At 45.2% G+C, this 19,359-nt stretch overlaps 1 protein-coding gene across 6 annotated transcripts in view; it reads right to left on the minus strand.

Moving 5' to 3' along the window:
- The window catches only part of MEGF11 (multiple EGF like domains 11), a 339,136-nt gene that overhangs the window by 79,595 nt on the left and 240,182 nt on the right, over nucleotides 1-19,359 (minus strand). For all 6 annotated transcript variants that reach the window (XM_053365792.1, XM_053365790.1, XM_053365788.1 and 3 more), the window contains one exon: nucleotides 2,095-2,215. In XM_053365792.1, coding sequence (XP_053221767.1) covers nucleotides 2,095-2,215 — 121 coding nt within the window. The remainder of the gene's footprint in view (nucleotides 1-2,094; nucleotides 2,216-19,359) is intronic.

Below are 19,359 nucleotides of genomic sequence, written 5' to 3' on the forward strand. Positions count from 1 at the left end.
GTAAATTTTTATTCCAAGTAACATTTTTACAGATCAGTTTCATTTGTTGAGACGTTAGTGTTACATTAGGAAGAAAAGGGGGAGAGGTGGAGGGGGGAAAGGCGAGTGGGGGTGGGGTCGGATGGCGATGTTTCTATTTTACTTAATGTATGTGTGGGGTTTTGTTTCAGCATCACTTGTGCAGGTTCTCTGCTATTTGCTTGTGTTCCTTTGGTGGTGAGTGAGGTTGCAGGTGGCCTAGGGTGTGGTTGTTCGTTTGTGATTGGCTGTGGTGAGCTTTGTTTTCATGTGTGAATGGGGTAAGTGGGTGTTTTGGATCAGGTTAGCCATATCGATTCGTATGCTGTTGGTGGATTCTTGTAGTCTTGTTGGGCTGCGTATGTGATAAAGTGGAGCCATACCGGGATGAAGGCGTCTTCTTCTATTTGTCCCCGTGTCAGTTTCAGTTTATTGGTTAATTTTTCTAGGAGGGCCGTTTCCCATACAATTTGGTACCATTGCTCCATGCTTACTCCTTACTGACAGGTTATGATGTCTGGTTATGATGTTTCTGGCTGCTGAAAGTAGGTGGGTTATGAGTTCTTTGTGATGTAAATGGGCGTTATTGTCTTGGAAGATGTTTAGTAGGGCTAATTCTGGGGCGATTTCTAATACTTGCTTAGTTATTCTACATATTTCTCATATGGCTGTTGTCCAGAATAGTTGGATTTTGGGGCATTCCCACCATATGTGGAGGTATGTGCCTGTGCACCCTCTTCAGCATTTAGGTGAAGTTCCTGGGCGCATTAGCACTAGCTTTCTTGGTGTTAGGTACCACTTGTAGGTGAGTTTCAGAGTGAGTTCTTTCCTTTTCGTTGATATGGATTTAAAGGGGGGGGTTAGACCATATTCTGGTCCACTGGGTGGGGTTAATCTCATAGCCTATGTCATCCTCTCATTGTTTTTTAATTGCATCTAGGGGGTTCATGTGATTTTGGAGTAGTATTTTGTATATTATGGATACCATCCCTTTGCCATGTCCCTTTGTTGTTAGGAGGAGGTTTTCGAAGGTTGTCAGGGGGCTAGTTGCTGCTGATTTTACTACTTGACTGTTTAAGAGGCATGTAATTGGTGGTGTGTTAACTAGGGCATTTGGGTGTCTTCTAGTTTGTCCTGTATTTCTTGTGTTGACAAAGGTTTTTTATTTTATCTATTAGGCGATATAAGCCTTTGGTTTGCCAGGTTTTAATCTGGAGGTTTTGTGCTGTGTGGTGGAATACTGGGTGGTACACCAGGGGAATTAGTGGGGATGGGGTTGGAGATAGTTTGCCTATTTCTGCTTTCCATGCTTTGAGCATGGTCTCTGTGTACCTGTTAAGTGTTGTGGGTATTTTCCTTCGTTTGTTTGGGAGGAGTGGGTATGCTGTGGGACAATGCCAATCTTGATGGACCAATGATCTGACTTAGTGTAAGGCAGCTTCTGATGTTCCTGTGTGCTGCTGAGCATTCACTTAGAGAACTGCAGTCATCCCTGATACTTGTACCTACATGATATGCAGAGTAATACACAATTTACTGTGTGATCAGAGGCCACAATGTTAAATAATAAATATTGCTACTAATAATAACATACAAAATGAAATACTGTTAACATTTTTAGTGCACACACACACACACACACACAAAGTATTTGGAAGTAAAAGCACAATGTGACTCAGGCATTTGCTCTATGACAGCCCATCAACATGCAAAAGCCATCACTTATTGCCAACTGACAGACATGCATGTGTCAACCATATCATAGTAGCAGGATAAAAAAAGCCCTTCCAGTAGCACCTTAGAGACCAACTAAGTTTGTTATTGGTATGAGCTCTTGTGTGCATGCACACTTCTTCAGATGCACATAGTACCAGGAGTACACCAATGTTACCTGATTGCTGGAAAAACACAAGCATCGACCCCGAAGGGCAGCATAGCACTCCATGTTATGATTTACTACCAACTTGAGAGATCCTGACCTGCTTCACAGCCTGGAGCCATTTGGTGAACATTTTAGCACAGGAGAGTATGATTTATGCTACCTCATGGTAGCCCTTGAAGCAGGACAACCTTTACCTTCTCTGCAAAAGCACGAACCGTCCACTGGGGAGCACCCGCCATCGTTTCTGCAGTTGCAAACCAATGAGCAGTTGCCTCCGTATGTTCCGGCTGCACAAACGACAGAGCAGTCTTCTCCCTGCAAACCAAAATGAAACCAAGCTGAGGAAGAAGGAGAAGTATGGGCTCCAGGTAATCGTGGCCAGCTCAGAAGCTAATAAGAGGATCGTAGAACTTGCCCATCTCTACTGAGAAGGCCCAAACTCCTTGCACTTCCCTCAAGGATGATACAGCTGAATCCCTGAGGGCATCTGGAAGAATGCTCAGAAAGAGTAATTTGCTAAGGCAGCCTTCTTCAGCTTGGTAACTTCCAGATGTTTTGACCACCACTTGCATTAGCCCCAGGCAGCATGGCCATATACGGTAACGCTGGGGCTGATGAGAGCTGTAGTTCAAAGCAACTAGAGGGAGGAGGAGGAGGAGGAGGAGGAGGAGGAGGAGGAGGAGGAAGAAGAAGAAGAAGAAGAAGAAGAAGAAGAAGAAGAAGAAGAAGAAGAAGAAGAAGAAGAGTAGTAGTAGTAGTAGTAGTAGTAGTAGTAGTAGTAGTAGTCTGGATTTGATATCCTGCTTTATCACTACCCGAAGGAGTCTCAAAGCTGCTAACAATCTCCTTTCCCTTCCTCCCCCACAACAAACACTCTGTGAGGTGAGTGAGGCTGAGAGACTTCAGAGAAGTGTGACTGGCCCAAGGTCACCCAGCAGTTGCATGTGGAGGAGCGGAGACGCGAACCCAGTTCACCAGATTACGAGTCCACAGCTCTTAACCACAACACCACACTGGTAAGCTTGGTTCAGGCTGTCCCTAAAGTATAACAGAACAACACAGTGGCCTGCAGCATCTCAAAACATGTAAATGGACACAGAGAAAAAAATACACAGAACAATCTGCATGTTGCTTCCAGCATCCTGTGTGGGAAATGAATCACACCAGAAGTTAAACAGTACACAGTTAATCCATGGAACTCACTCCCACATGAAACTGGGATAGCCACCAACTTTGATGATTTTAAAAGACGATTGGACCAATTCATGGAGAAGAAGGTTGCCAATGGCTACTATTCATGATGGCTGTTGCTCTGCCTACACAGTCAGTTTTTCTGAATACTGGTTTCTGGAGAATGCAGGAGTGTGGCGCGTGTTATTGTGCTTGAATTATGTTTGTGAGCTTCCCACAGCCATCTGGTTGGCCAATGTGAGAATAGGATGCTGGACTAAATAGCCTGTTGCTTTGACCCAGCAGGCTCTTATGATGTTCTTAAGTGACCCTGAAATACTGCAGAAGTGGGAAACTGCTATGAATCTTGTTGAAACCCCTTTCAGGTTTTGCATCACATTTAAAGTTATCCTTGAAAGGTTGAATCATCATAGCAGCAAAGCTGAGATTCTCAACATTCTAAGGAAGCATCTCTGGGTTTGAAAAGCAGCCTGGGCTATCCAGCCATTGCCATCTCCAGTTTAGACAAAGTCCTTCTACACAATGTCCATTGTTTCCCAGGAACTGACAGCATCACAATGGTTTCTTTTGGATTGGCGCAAAAGGAGAACAGGGACAAATTATTGGCAGCCGTACAGCGGGAGGTAGGAAAGGTAAAATGGCAAATCTCTCTGAACAGCTGTTTGCTCATTAAGAAAAACATCACGGACAAAGCGCTAATCACAAAAGACGACAAGGGCTTAATGTCGTGCAAAGCTTGGTCTCCTCGCAGAGGCAAAATAAGCAAACAAACAAACAAACAAGGCCCCAAAGAAGTGATATTTTCAAATCCCAGAGAAACTGCTGAGCATACATAATGATGTATTATTTATATTGCAAAATCAATGTATGAGATGCTCTGCAAATTAGCACAAATAAAATGGGAGGGGAAATGCCTGTGCCCTAAGAAAGTTGCAAAACTGAAGTTCATCTGTGCAATGGAAAGGCCGGAATATATATGCTTTACAGAATCTCAAAACATTAAGTCAGACAGTTACATTATTGCATTCGTCTACTGAACCTGAACTGAAGCACTGAGCTAACAATGGAAATCAGCAAACATACTGGATCAGGCCAGGGGCCCATCTAGTCCAGCATCTTTTTCTCACAGCGGCCAGGGAAAACTTGTACACGGGTGGACCTTTTTCGTTGAGAAGGATGGTGCCCAAAGGAATGTGTGGTAGGAAATGTTAAGGTCAAGGGGTGTGTGGAGAAACTTCGGGGGGTGGGGGGTGGGGAGAAAGGTTCCATCAACCTTCGCATGATAATAATCCTCAAGGCCACTCCTTTAGTTCAGAGGCAGAAGAGCTTGGCATTCGCTGAGCAAGAAATGAGGGATGAGGGAACTTCCCCTCTAAGGCCAATACTACATGTCTTTGCACATTTTTTTAAAGTGTACATTTTTTAAAAGTGTGCTTAAACCGGTCACTTTTGTTCTGAAGAAAGAAAACAGTCGTGTCCCCACCATTCTAGAGTGTGCTCTTGATCTGATCAGGGTCCCTCCCTGGTTTCCTGCCACCCGCCACAACTGCTATTTGTCCCAACTGTTTAGCATTAAGATGAAGCAGTTCAAAATATGGTGATATTCCATGGCTTTTTATCAGACAGACTGCCAAGCATTTCCTCTGAAAGGGCCGGCCCTACCATTAGGCAACGTGAGGTGAGGGATTGTGTGAGGCAAGCAGCAGCAGCATGTGCTGCTTCCTCTAAGCTAGTCTGCTGCCCTCAGGTATGGTGGAAGGCCAGGATGAAGACGTGTGTCTTCTACATCTGCTGAAAACTGCACAATGAAGGTGCCACGCACATCTCCTTAGAGGTGGCCACAGAGAATGCCCTCTCCCAGGCCACCATCCCACAGAGCTTTTGCGGGTGGTGGGACTGCTAAGAGGGCTTCAATCCTATGCACAGTTGCCAGACTACAAGGCCTACTGAACACAGTGGGGCTTACTTCAAAGTAGACAGACATAAAGGTAAAGGGATCCCTGACTATTAGGTCCAGTCGTGACCGACTCTGGGGTTGCGGCGCTCATCTCGCTTTATTGGTCGAGGGAGCCGGCATACAGCTTCCGGGTCATGTGGCCAGCATGACTAAGCCATTTCTGGCGAACCAGAGCAGTGCACGGAAACGGCGTTTACCTTCCCGCCGGAGCGGTACCTATTTATCTACTTGCACTTTGACGTGCTTTCGAACTGCTAGGTGGGCAGGAGGAGGGACCGAGCAACGGGAGCTCACCCCGTCGCGGGGATTCAAACCACTGACCTTCTGATCGGCAAGTCCTAGGCTCCCGCGTCCCAGACAGACATAGGATTGCCCTTTTAGCTTCTATACCAGAAAACTTATGATTCAAACCAGCTGTAGCCGCTCCAAGCAGGGATTAATTCTAAATGCAAAAATCATTAACATTTTCACCTCAATTTGGGGAGCCTGGCTTATGGAATGAGGTGCACGTGGGCACTACTATCCAATTGACGCACCCGCAACCTCCCCACCTCTGACGATGATTGCAACAGGCTCTCTTCCTTGCCAGTCATTAATGAGTATATATCCTATTAGGCTGGGGATCAAGTGTTAGCGGATCTTTTCTCTTGCAATATGGTGTTTCAGATTCCTATCCCATTTACCGAAATTAATCAACATCTGGGCTCCATATGGTGACCGTTCTCTCCCTCCCTTCTCTCCCACCCCTTTCCTTCTGGGCAGCTTGGCAACTTAATCAGTACGGAACATTCCAGCGGAAAGGGTACCACTGGAGTCAGCATGAAACGAGAAAGAATAGTGAATTAAATTCAAAATGTATAACCCACCCACCCCATGGGAAGTGGGGGAAAGGTGTTATGGCTATATTAAGGAATCTTGCCATAAATAGACTGATATTTAGTGCCTCTTTTCCCCACAGCTGAGGATTCCATATGGACCATGTGAAGATTCATCGGCAGTTAATTGTTTGCTGTGGGATTTCAGCTTAAAGGGCTGATTTGAAAGGGCTGTTCTCCGTTCCTGAGCTCAATGGAAATGCTTGCTTCCTTCTCCCCACGTTAACACCCCCCCATGCAAGCTGCTCTTCACCACAATGTTGGGGGGGGGGAGATGAGGACAGGTATCTGTATTGTATCTGTCTCTCCTTCCCTGGCTGTTATGGAGATTTCCATAATGTAATTTCCATGAGAAAGATATCATAAGACAAAAAGGTTACTCTCCCACCAAAAGCTGGATTCTGGATCTAATTCTCGCTCCCACTCCGCTGGCTGATTTTAGCCAAAGAACGAAACTTTGATCAATCCCAGAATGAACCACTGCCCTCTCTCTCTCTCTCATTGATTTTTTTTTTTTTTGCTGTGGTTTTATCCATGTATTTTCTCATTGAAATAATGGAAATTGTCATATTAGCGGGGTGGGGGCAGACACAATATGGATACCTGACTCTTTCCACCCTTCATGGTGAATGGCAGCTTGCATGGACTGTGTCAGGCTTCAGGTGAGACAGCTGCACCTTTGAGGGGTCCCCTGCAGAGGTGTAGTGGTCAAGGGTCACGGGGAGTAGGGGAAGGATGAAAACCTGTTTGTGTTTCTACAGAAGAGTCCCAGTCTCCAGCATCTTAGAAATGCCCAATCAGCATGAAAGGCAAACGTTTTAGTCACGGAGAAGCAGTCTTCTTACCCCTTGTGCTGACTGGTGCCAAGAAGAGTAAACGAAGATGAGTTAGCTACGGAGAATGGGCTCCTAGGGTCTCAAAAGGGTTGCACAAAAGAGAGAGAAAATGGGGTTGCCTCCCCCACCTTGGGCTCAGGCCCCACCCACTCCCCATGATGTGGCCCCCAACAGATAACTCCCAAGGGAATGTGGCCCTCAACAGGAAAAAAAATGGTCACTCACTACTGATTTAGGGAGAAGGTTGTATTTATTTCTTCTTTTCCTGTTTCTCTTTCAAAAATGTAAAATGCACATTTTTTTCTCGTGTGCCCCCCCCCCCCAGCACCATGAGTAAGGCAAGGGTATGAAGCAGAGTACATTAAAAGAGACACAGCGGGAATTTGGTGAAATAAAACCCATTGCTCCCCCATCAAGGGAGGGTGTTGTAGGAAATGTACAATTTGCAGGGGCCACAGATGTTTATAAAATCCAGAGAGTAGGTGAAAGGTACCAATAGATACCTTTATCTCTGCAGGTCTGAGTGACAAAAATGCAGGGGTTGCTTGATCCCAGAATCTGCTATGCCAGATAAGCCGATTTATTTCATAAACCGTGGATGTATTTAAATGCTGCGGGATGTCCTCCTCAAACATTCCAGTGCACTGATGCAGATCCTAGATATGGATGTGTGTATTTGCTAACTTAAGGGGCCACATTTACAATTAACCCACCTCAGCTCCTGACAAGCAATCCCCCGCAAGGGGAACATATGGCTTTCCATATCAAAGTGGGGAGAACAGACTGAGTTCCCTAATTGGGTTCCTGTGGAAATTAAGAGGGGTGTTTCAGGTACATACACAGCAGATCTAAAACTCTGAATCAGCCTTCCCTCCAGATGTTTTTGGACTGCAACGCCCATCAGCCCCAGGCAGGACAGTCATATCTTTAGCCTTCCAAAAAGAACGATGATCTCTGGAAGGATGAGTTTCCTCTTGGAGCGCTGCTAATAGCTCTCTGCAGGTGCTGTTATTGGTGCTAATGATAAAATACTGGGCAGGGAGGACGGGTCATGATGTGAGATAAACAGCCCCAGGGATGCTGCTGCATGGATGAGAACTTGCAGGTCTGCTGAGGGAGGAACTACGTGAGATCTCAGCAAACCTGAACATGCTGAGATAATGCAAATGTGGGAACATTTGGTGGGGTGGGAGGTGGGAAGAGAGAATGGGCCCATTTGTAGGAGAAGGTAGCCAGGCAAGAGAAGCGATAATTTATCCTTTCTATACTTGCTGATTTCTCCTTGCAAATGCCCACCTCCCCAGCCCGTTCCCTCAAAGCTTAGTGGGCAGAAAGCAAGTTAAGCACAGTCAGAGGGGCAACTGCAGGGGAGACTCCATGGGTGGGAGCCGGGAGGGGAAGGGGTAAGCACCCCATCCTGGCTGGCAATACAGTGGTACCTTAAGTTACAGATGCTTCAGGTTACAGACTCCGCTAACCCAGAAATAGTACATCGGGTTAAAAACTTTGCTTCAGGATGAGAACAGAAATCATGTGGCGGCAGCGGAAGGCCACATTAGCTAAAGTGGTACCTCAGGTTAAGAACAATTTCAGGTTAAGAACAGACCTCCAGAACGAATTAAGTTCTTAACCCGAGGTACCACTGTACTCCCCTGCAAATGTCCACTCCCTGGCAAACATTTGCACAGTGCAAAGAACTGTGCTGTTGCCTAACTGTCTCATACTGTGTGTCCAGAAGCTGACATGGGGCAGCAAACTAGCTGCTGTTGCCTGCCACTTGGAATCTCTCATCTGAAGCGGCTGCCTCACCCTGCCTGTTGATAGGGTTGGTCACTCAAGAGGCCACTCAAGAAAATGTTTGCTAGTCTGGCAGATAAAAACCACAGAGCCCATGGAGAGCAACGTGAGCACAGACACTTGAGCAATGCAAAACAGGTTTTTTTCCCCAGGAGGGTTATTTTTTTCTCAGGGCAATAGCAGGGAATGGACATAGGTCAGCGGTTAGAGCATCTGCCCTGCATGCAGAAGGTTCCAGGTTCAATCTCAGGCATCTCCAACTAGGGTTGGGAGACACTCCTTGTCTGTAACCCAGGAGAGCTGCTGCCACTCAGTGTGGAACTAGATGGATTCAATGATCTGGCTCAGTATAAGGCAGCTTCCTATTTCCAGTGGAATGAGTTTAGCTGGAAATATCTCCTCTGATTAAAACTCTCTTTTAGTGTGCCCTGGCAGGAGGACCTGGGTGGACCCAACCATTTCAGCCATGAAAACATTCATAAAGGAAAGGGTGAGGAGGAGCGAGAGTGCAGTCAAGCGTTTGACTGAACAGCATTGTTATTCAGACTCCTTGCCATGTAAGATCAGTTTGTTATTTAAGGTCAAAGCGGTAAAACAAACTCATTGAGTTGTTCAAACAGAAAACCGGCGACTTTGTTTATGCCATGAATATTTAGTAGGAAAAGGAAGGACTGCAACCATCCAGGTACCAAGTAACAGGGCAAAAGGGGCCCTGTTTTGCATGCAGGTGTAGGTGCTTTGTGGCTGCCCTAAATTACTGAATTGCTGAATGCCCTGTTGTAAATTATTCCCAGGGCGTAGCGAACTTCAAGGGCTGGATAAGAATCACCATCCACTTTCCACTGCTATGAACATAAGAAGAGTTCTGCTTGATCAAGTCAAAGTCCATCTAGCCTAGCGTCCTGCTCTCACAGTGGTCAACCCGAAGCCCAACAATGGAGGTAAAACCTAACCATTGTGGCTGGTAGCCATCATCTTGCAAAGTAATCCAACTTGGTGGTCAACACTATCTCTGGTGGGGATGAGTTCCATATTCTAACTATGTGCTGTGTGTAGAAAGTACTTTCTATTGCCTGTCTCGAATCTTCCAACATTCAGTCTCATTGGATACCCCCCAATTCTAGCATTATGAGAGAGGAAAGAAAACATTTCTGCAACTTACTATTAATACAAGCTTTTTGAGTCCTTCCAGAGGCCATGGAGATAACCTAAGAGAAGGAGCTCCATAGATGCCCAAGCACATCTCAGCAAAGTTTAAAGATCTGCTCTTGGAAGCATTCAAGATTAACAAGGACAAACAAACGAAACCTCATGCCAATTGGATTATACTCTAAGAGCATTTGTTGTTGTTGCTTTTAATGATCTAACAGACTATTATCAACACTTAGGCGAAGGTTCAAGCTAAGTGATGGGACACCTGCTTTGCATGCAGAAGGTCCCAGTTTCAATCCCAGCTAGGACTGGGAAGTGGAGGTGGAAGTTGGGAGAGCTGAATTTAAGATTGGAAGATTGAGAAAGCGAGAGTGGCAGATTTGTCTGTACCTACAGCAGGACAGCATCCATGCAAACTCTGTTCACATGTTATTCTTTACTCTCTCTCTCTCCCCTGTAGTGGTCAGAAGGCTGCTTTGAGGCTATTTGTGAGGCATGGAATTAAGTTCTAAGATTTGCATACATTTCTTTCCAAGGGCCCCTGAGGAATGCAGTTAAATAGAAAGTGAAATAAAAGGCTTTAATTCTATTGTAGAGGTTTTCAATCATTTCTCAGGTCGTTACCCCCCTCCCATTCCCAATTTGGAATCTGAACCACAAACGAAACCAGCTCCCTGCTCTTGATATGCAAAGAGCCAGACGGGTCTCTAAGCAGGTGCCTTTGACAAAGCAATATAAAAATTCCTAAGTGTTAAAAGTGGATGAAAAGGAAGGAAGGAGATTGGTGAAGGCTAGATTGCCCTGTGAAATGGAGATGAAATAAACTCAGTCTGAAGTCTAAAGTTAAGGTACCGGGCCCCTGCGGTACCGAAAGGCAGCGGCAACGGAAATGCAATGCGACATGCCCACATTGCCAATTAAGGGAGCCAAATGGAAGAGACATGTCAACAAGTTGCAAAGAGGCCCTGGCACAAAGCCGAAACCCAGGGACGTCACTGCAAAATCCCACCAGACTGCCACAAATATGAACACAGGGGAGACGCAGAGGAAGGACAAGGAGGAGGAGAAGCAAAGGGCTGAAAGCGTCCTCTCCCTCCAGTGACTTTTAAATATTCTGTGTAACTGAATGAGATCTGGGAGGTCAAGAAGCAGCAGGAGGATACAGTCAGGGTCTGGGTCTAAAAATACAGATAGTTTGACATGAGTAGGGATGGGGGAGAAATTCAGTTCTGTTCACATTCACTTTCTGAAACAATGTGAGAACCCAAATACTGCTGCCACCCTCTGAAATGCACCCTTCCTCAAGGAAGAACTCTAACCAATGTTTACAAAAAATGCATTATTTTAGGGAAAATGTGTACAGTACATTAATCAAGACAGCATGTGTTTATTAGAAGAAATGGTCACTGAAATGCTGACAAGTTTTCATGGGGGGTTAACAAATAAATTCACAAATTGCTGCAGAAATGTGGAGAGCTGGATTTAAGACTTGAAGAATGAGGAACTTGGAGGACCCAAAGCGACAGTTCCATTCTTTCCCTAGGTACCAGGGGAAGTATGCAGACATTGTTAAAAGGGAGATAGTTTTTTGAAAAAGGTCCTAACAAAACTGTGACAAAGTACTTTTGGGTTGCTTGGAAGCAACCCTCTGGGCATGTGTCAAATGTGTTCTCAAGCACAGCCATCAGCAGTGAGACTCAGACGCTTTTCCCTCTGCACCAGATTTATTCAAGCTAAGGAAGGAACCTCAAATTAAAGAACATAAGAGGAGCCGATGACCCATCTAATCCATCATCATCATCATCATCATCATCATCATCATCATCATCATCATCCTGTTCTCACAGTGGCCACCCAGACACCTGTCAGAAAGCTGTGGAAGCAAGTTCCATAGTATGCGCAGGGTGAAGCATTATGATGGTGATGATTACTATGGCTACAATTTATTATCCAGCCTTCACCCTAAAGTCCCAGGGCAGTTCCTGAATCATTGCATAATGAAACAGGAGCAACAAACCTTGAACAACTCGGAATGCTACATACAGAAAGAAACAGGACACAAGCAATACATGAAATGATCTTTTTCCATCCTAAGCTCAAGATCAGATGAACTGAGAGTATCTTGATTACCAGACATAAGAAAAGGTTATCTTCCCAGGAATATACTTGCCCTCTCCCTTCATATAGAATTCTAACACCCATTGATTTGAACGTGGAGCCTCCGTATGACAGAGCTGTAATGGTTACTCCTCCGGCCGTATCTTCAAACCCTTCCTAATTGCAGATTATTTCCAGTGAATATTCCCCCCCCCCTCCAGACCACCAGTCCTGACACCCCATCACTTCTATTTTCTAAACAGGGCCAAGTACACACTTGACCTTGTCATCTAATGGGCACTTGGCAAACAGTGTTTCATCCTCCCACACCCTTGAAGCATTTTAGCTCTCATCCTGCTCTTTTAAACTTTTGTGCTGTTTTCTTGTGTGTGTGTTTTAATGCATATTGTGTATTTATTGTAAACTTCTCTGGGATCTTTTTCAATGATCTATGGGAAATCCAGTTTGAATTCTCCCTGATGGGTGTGAAAACAGATTCTACAAAAGTAGCTCTCTGCTACTGGTATCTTCTAACTCTTTTTAAAAAAACAACAACCAAAAACCCTGTATGAATGTTTGGCTTTCTGGAATGTTGCGGAGGAAAAGGCACCTTTCTTTAGGAGAAAACAGGTGCCTTTTATCTTCTGTGTTGCCGGCAGTAAGAGATCCACAGCTGGTTAAATAGCACAGGATAGAAGATGTTCCTAGTACAATGGGGGGGGGGATCACACTGTATGTCCTCTTGCGCCCATAGATAATGTGCAAAATGAAAATCACACACGCACACACACAAAGTCCTCTTGCGCCCATAGATAACTTGCAAAATGAAAAGCTGGCTTTTTTTTTTGCCAGCGATGCTCCACTTAATTGGACAACTGCTGTGCCGTAATACCTACCCCAATCTCACATAGTGCACAATTTATGCTGGTGATCGCTAACAAAAACAGCCCAATAAAATAGCTGGATTTATTTTACAAATGAAAAGGGCTGTTAACAAAGCGGAGCATCTGATATGCTCACTAAATCAAGGATAAAAGGACAGGAGCTCCATTGAACGTCACCCCCTCCCGAGTTTTCTTCTTCTTCCAGAAACTTCAGACGAGAATAGTCCCCCCCACACACACACACTAAAAGTACATCTGGAATCATATCAAAGGGAAACCGATCATTTAAATGAGTTAAATTGCCATCACAGCCCCTCAATGGATCCGACAGTCTCAGCTCCAGGTTCAATTCTGACATTAAAAGGAGAAGCCTTTTTTTTGCAAATTTTATAAACTCCCTTTCCCCGCATTCTCTAATCAATAGCTTAAGGCCAAGGGAAGTTTTGTTCATTACGTGAAGAACACGGATACATTGTGCAATTGTAATATGGATGATAAAAATATGCTGAATATGGTCCCCTGGAAGGTTGAGATGTGAGAGGCAGTGTGGTATAGTGATCAAAGCAAGTGTGGGTTACAGTTTTGGAAGGTTATAGTTTTGTAGCTCAGTAGCAGAGCAGCTGCTTTGCATGCAGAAGGTCCCAGTATCAATACTGGGAATCCTCAGCCTTGGCTGGGAGAAACTCCACATCTGAGATCCTGGAGATCCACTGCCAGTCAGTGTAGACAACAGTGAGCTAGACAGACCAATGGTTTGATTCAGTAAAAGGCAACTTTATAACCTCTGGCCTATGGGCCAGATTAGACCCTCCAGGAATCCTATTTTGCTCCACAATGCTGTTTTCCCCAAGCTACATCCACCTGCTCTACATCTGATGTAAAAAATGGCATCTGGGATATATATGGCTGCAAAACAACAAATTTGAAGCCTTAAGGTGCATTTCTGCTTGTTCCTCAGCAAGTGGACCTTGCATTCAGCTTTCAAATGCAAGACAAACACAGATCAGTTGCACTCCAGAGTTTCTGATTATGAAGTCCTGAGCGCAACTCATCCATGCTGGAAGCAAAGCTTGAAGTCATCACTCATGACCAGCTGATTGACTTCAAGCCTCATTGAGGTCAGGCACTCTGGAGCATAGCTGATCCTTGCTTAAAAGCAATGGTTTCCCAGCACCACCTTCTGAGACCTGTCTTTTAGGAATGGCCAGAGCCAACTGGAGCATAGTAACCCCATTGGACCATTCTTGCAAGGTGACCAGAAGGATATGATGGCAGTTGATGACACAGCTCATTGACCCCCTGAGTAACTGGCATGCACAGAATGATGAAACCTAAGGAAATACATGCACATATCTTTAATCTGCAAAATGTATACAGGCCGCAGAATATGTAGTTCACGATATTTATTATGTAAAAAAGCAGAATATGCACCATCACTTAAGCTGAAGTTTCTTTAATGGATGCTTTAGTTGAGATTCCTGCATTACAGGAGGTTGAACCAGATGACCCTCAGGGTCCCTTCCAACTCTACAATTCTATGATTCTATAAGCTATGTAAATGCTAGTCAAGGAGGGTGACTTTGGGAGAACAAAAGTATGCAATAGGGCATTCAGGGTTAGGGACCAGGAGGCAGCAAGTACCAGGCAGTGGTGAGTGCTGAGTGCCAGGCACCTGGCAGGGGTGAAGGGCAGGAGGCGGTAGCATGGGCACTGCCTCAATCTGAGTGGAGGAGGCATGATGTTGTGGGGAGTGGTGGCAGTGCTGCTGCTGGTGAGGTGGCGGGAGGGGCAGCCTCCCAACTAACCTCTTGCTCGTCTTGCCACTTTGGGTGACAGCTTCTCCTCCTCCTCCTCTCAGGGTGCAGCTTGCTGCTGACTGCTTCATGGATGGGGCCCAGCTGTGCACCAAAGGAAAAAGACTCCTGCTTTGCCCCACCCACTTTTGCCTCTGGCCACACCCACCTCTGGCATACTGTGTCCCGAAGACTTTCTTTCCCCTGTCCACCAGAGAACATTCAGACTAGGTTCAAGAGCTAGAAGTTCACTCCTCTCTTGAAAACCTTGCTCCTTTCAAATCCCCTCTGGATCATAGATAATCTTATTATTGGACGTCTGTGACATATGGCTTTGCTGTCTGAACACGGCAGGGGGATGGGAATGGAATTATTCTGTCCTGGAAAATACATTTTTATCCTCATATTGTACAAGAGCAATCTCCCCAAACTGTCAAAACAGATGTGTGTGTGTGGAGGGGAGAGAAAGTCAGGTTGACTCCTTTCATATCAAATCCTTTCGTATTGGTGATGAAGTGCTAGTTTTGCTCGACACCACTTTGAGTTCGATAAAAGTGGACAGGTCCTCAACAAATTGGAGCTTAAAGAGATGAACTCGTTAAAGCAATAGAAGTTCTGTCACCTCGCTATGATGTATCGACACGAGGGCTCACCGAGGTGGCAATCGCTGGAAGCGATGTCAACCAAGAACTCAACTGCATTACAAGCTTCCCACAGCTAAAGTGGTTTAACTAGGTATAGCTGGTGGCGCAGGGTGCTCTAACACAGTCTTTGCCAACTCCATGCACTCCAGTTGTGCCCTCATGCAGGCCAGGGCTGATGGGGCTTGCAGTCCAAAACAGCTGAAGGGCACGAGGTTAGTGAAAGCTATTCCAATGGGTTAGAGCAGAGGTAGTCAACCTGGGGCTGTCCAGGTGTTCTGGAATACAGTTTCCACCATTACTTCCCATTGACGTGCTGGCAGGAGTGGATGGAAGTTGCAGTCCAAAATACCTGGAGGGCACCATGTTAGCTATCATGGGGTTAGTTACCTGCAAATACAGGTAAAACCACCAAAGCCAATCAGCACTAACTAAGGCAAGACAACACAGGAGCCAACTCCTAAAGGCCAAGGTCCCTTTGGCCCCCACAACTAAATATTTGACCCCCCCCAGTTGATGGGCATATGGGGCAGGACTTACCTGCCCCCCCATATTTTATTCATGTTGGCTTTAAAGTATGCTTGGTACATGTGAGTCACCAAGGTTTATTTCCCCCTTGTGAGAGAGGGAGAGAATCAACTCTGTAATTCTGGAACTGAGAGGAGGCCTCTCATTTGGAAGTGCTTAGGTGGCAGAGTGGCTTAAGAACCAGATGTGGTATTTGCAGTTTTTGGTTCAAGCCTCACCTCAGCCATGAACTCTGCTAGACTAATCACCATAATTCCTGGACTTTGCTGGCTGGGGTTGATGATATTAGTAACTTTGCATTAATATCATGTTTTTATATGTAACTGTATTTTGGTAATATTTTTTGTTGTTGCTTCAGTTTTCTGTACACCACTTATAGATATTTTAAACATATTGAGCGGTATAGAGATTAAATCATCATCATCACCATGATGTGAGGGACTGATGGGAGTTGTAGCGCAACAACAGCAATGGAAGGGCACCATATTGGCTGCTCTCATCTCTAACCAACACAACACACTGACTCTCAAAATAATTGGGAAGGTACAAAGACCCAATTAGTGATATTTATCAATGCTAAGTCCTGAGTAGGCTGAGACCATCATAGGATGAATTAGTCCCTACTTCTATCTTTCCTTAACACCTAGCAGAACCAAGGAATCCAAAACCAGGTGCGTTCTGCAAAAGTAAAACACAATGAGAGGGGCCTGAGGCTCACCCGTCCTGAAAAAGGAACAAAGAGCCATCAGTGAATGTTGACTCAGCATCTTACTAATGATCCTCTCTGAGAAAGTTGCAATTAGTTGTGGGCTGAGCAGTGAAAACACACCAGCCATGTTTCAAGGGCACATCTAATGATGCTCTGAGCTAACAAGTGAGCGCTGGAGGTTCTTTGCAAACTTTCCTGCAAGGCAGGTCAAGAATCCCACAGTCTCATGCTATGCTTAATTAATGAACCAGACCCTCCCTTTTGACATTTTACAGAATTACAGGAATGAAAATCAGAAGCAAACAGAAAATCCCAGCCCTAAGGTCTTGCTGGTGATGTATTCTGAAAACTTTCGAACGATATATTTCTGTTGCTTTGCAGTGGCATAAATGAGCATGTAACTCCAGTATTCATGGGTTTGGATGTTTTTTCCTGCTCTGAAAGACATTATAATCCTGGAAAAGACAATGCAGTAGGTTTCTGCAGCAGCTCTGCTCCTGACTCTTGGACTTTGGTCCAAGTCTGCTTAATAGCATCTATAGCTTGGCCATGGTGATTTGTGCTATGGTAACCTCAAGGCTGAACTACTGTAACATAGGCTATGTGGGGCCTCCCTTGGGATTGGTCTGGAAGCTGCAGCTGGTGCAGAATGTTACAGCCAGTACCAGGATGCACTGGCTGCCAATCATTTACCAGGCTAACTATCATTAAGCAATTTATATAAATGCTTCAAAATAAATAAATAAATAGTGAAAAACTGAGATGCTCCTTAAAGTTACACAGCATCCAACTTGTTCTTCAGCATCCCAGTTAATGCTGATCTGCTTGGTATACTTGGAAACTCCTGCTTCCAAAATTTGAAAACTTATGTTGACTATGAACTTTGGACAGACAGCACGCACCTGTGATCAAGATGTCCCAAACGCATTTTCAGCTGACACTGAAAACTCCACACTGAAGGTGCCTGAATGCAGTTACAGGGTTAAGAGGTTCCACAGAGTTCCACCACAACAGAGAAAGTCCTCTCAGAGGTCGCAGCCAGCTGGGCAGCCCCTGTTGGTGGAACCCCAAAGGTCCACCCCTGACCCACCGCACAGCAGCAATCTCAGTTACAGAGCTAGCAGATATGTGTAGAGACACTCTTTCAAGTATTCCTTATTTAAGGGAAAAAAGTACTTTTAATTCTTAAAAGCTCTTGAGAAATTTTGACTGCTTTCAACATCATTTCTCAGGCAAGGAGGCACTCAACTTCCCATTTATCAGTGCAGGGAGCCGAGGCTGAGTTATAATGGTCTGGTTTGCACAACACATAAATTTAAGCCATGGTTTACTGGGACCTCGTGAATGTGTGGGTTCCCAGAGAGGAGCTAGCAGCTGTGCTTTCCTCCCTGGTCCTTTTTATTATTATTATTATTCTGCACTGAGCTAAGTCACAGTTTGGCTTAGCATGTTGTCCTAACCAGGGCTTGTGGTTACGCTTTCTCCTCCCTAACCATAAGCCAAGGTTTATGCCATGTATAACCAAAGACTTTCCCAAGGCTATATGATAGGTCTGTGGGACTAAAACCCAAGTAACATCATTAATAGAGGATGCCCACCAGTCAACTGAGCTCAGTTTTGTCTACACTGCCTGGCAGCAGGAAACCAGGGTTTCAGGCAGCATTCTCCCCCAACCCTACCTGGATTTGCTGGTGATTGAACCTGGGACCTTCTGCTTGAAATGTTGAGTCTCTACCCTTGAGCTATGGCCCTTCCCCAAGTCTTCCAGAATGTTTATCGGGGACTGTTGTTTTTAAAATCTAAACTTGTGAATTGAATTACAGGTGACCCCATTGTCATGCAGAGGCTGCTCTCTCACTCTCTTCCCCCCTCAATTATGGCAGTCAAAAGATGCTGCACCCTCCCTGTTTAAAAAGTACAATAGGAAAATAATTGGAATTTATTCTAGCAGGAAGGCAGATTCTGACCTCATTTCAGCATAAACCTGAACTTTACCTGGCAAGGGCAAAATTAAAGAAAAGAAGCATTTGAACTTCCTGACCTCTCATTGCTAAACTCAGCTCGGGCACACTTAGGAATGCAGAGCCATCTGGAGACCAAGGATGTTTTGCTCTCCAAATGCCTCTTCCGAAGGCATATTTGTGCCTATTAAGAACCCCATTTCACCCTAAATGCTTTGGTCAGGAAACTAAGGAAGGATCTGCACAGAAGGCTGTGTGTGTTTGATAAAGGTGCAAATCTGCTTGTAATCACTTTCCCCTCCTCGCAGCTGCATCTTCTTCAGCTTCTTCTATTTTAAAATAGATGCTGGTCCGTTGAACAAAAAGGCCGCATTGCCCTCCCACCCCTCTTTTCTCTTGGTACCATTCACAGTCGTCTTGGCTTTGCTGACAGCAGAATCCAACTCTGCTCGGTCATACATTGGGGCGATGGCCCTTTTGTAGATAAGTTACTCAGGATATGAAATGCTCAAGGCTACCCTTCTGCACTATCCCCTTTTATAAACTCCCACACTCTCTTGAGATGTGCTTTGTGACTTTGGTGTCACACTCCTGAAAGAAATGGTCAAACAAGATCCTCTTTCAGGTCAGCCTGCTGCACAGCACCTGATTATTTTAGTTCTCTCTCATTATTTTATTTTTTCAACAGTTCCATGTCATGGCCACTGAAATGTTGGGAGCTTCTTGGATAACACCACAGTTAGAGAAGGAAGAAAGCAAACACTCTGTTTCTTTGGGAAAAGCCACAGCAGACTGTGCGGTGGAGCAGTGATGCTCACCTGAGCTTGGGATAAACAAGTTATGGATACTTACCAGGAAGGAAAAGGTGGAGGTGCCAGGGAGGTTGGCATGATGCAAATGCATTGTGTTGAACTGTGCCAACCTCCCCACAGCCTCGTTCCTCCCCTTCTCCTTCCTTCCCAGTAAGTAGCAGTGATGCAACTGTTGGGAGGTTAAGTGCATGTTGCTGCCCCAAGCCAACTGCTACTGGGGGGGAAA

Source organism: Podarcis raffonei, chromosome 14, assembly GCF_027172205.1.
Source record: "Podarcis raffonei isolate rPodRaf1 chromosome 14, rPodRaf1.pri, whole genome shotgun sequence".
Classification (NCBI taxonomy): domain Eukaryota; kingdom Metazoa; phylum Chordata; class Lepidosauria; order Squamata; family Lacertidae; genus Podarcis; species Podarcis raffonei.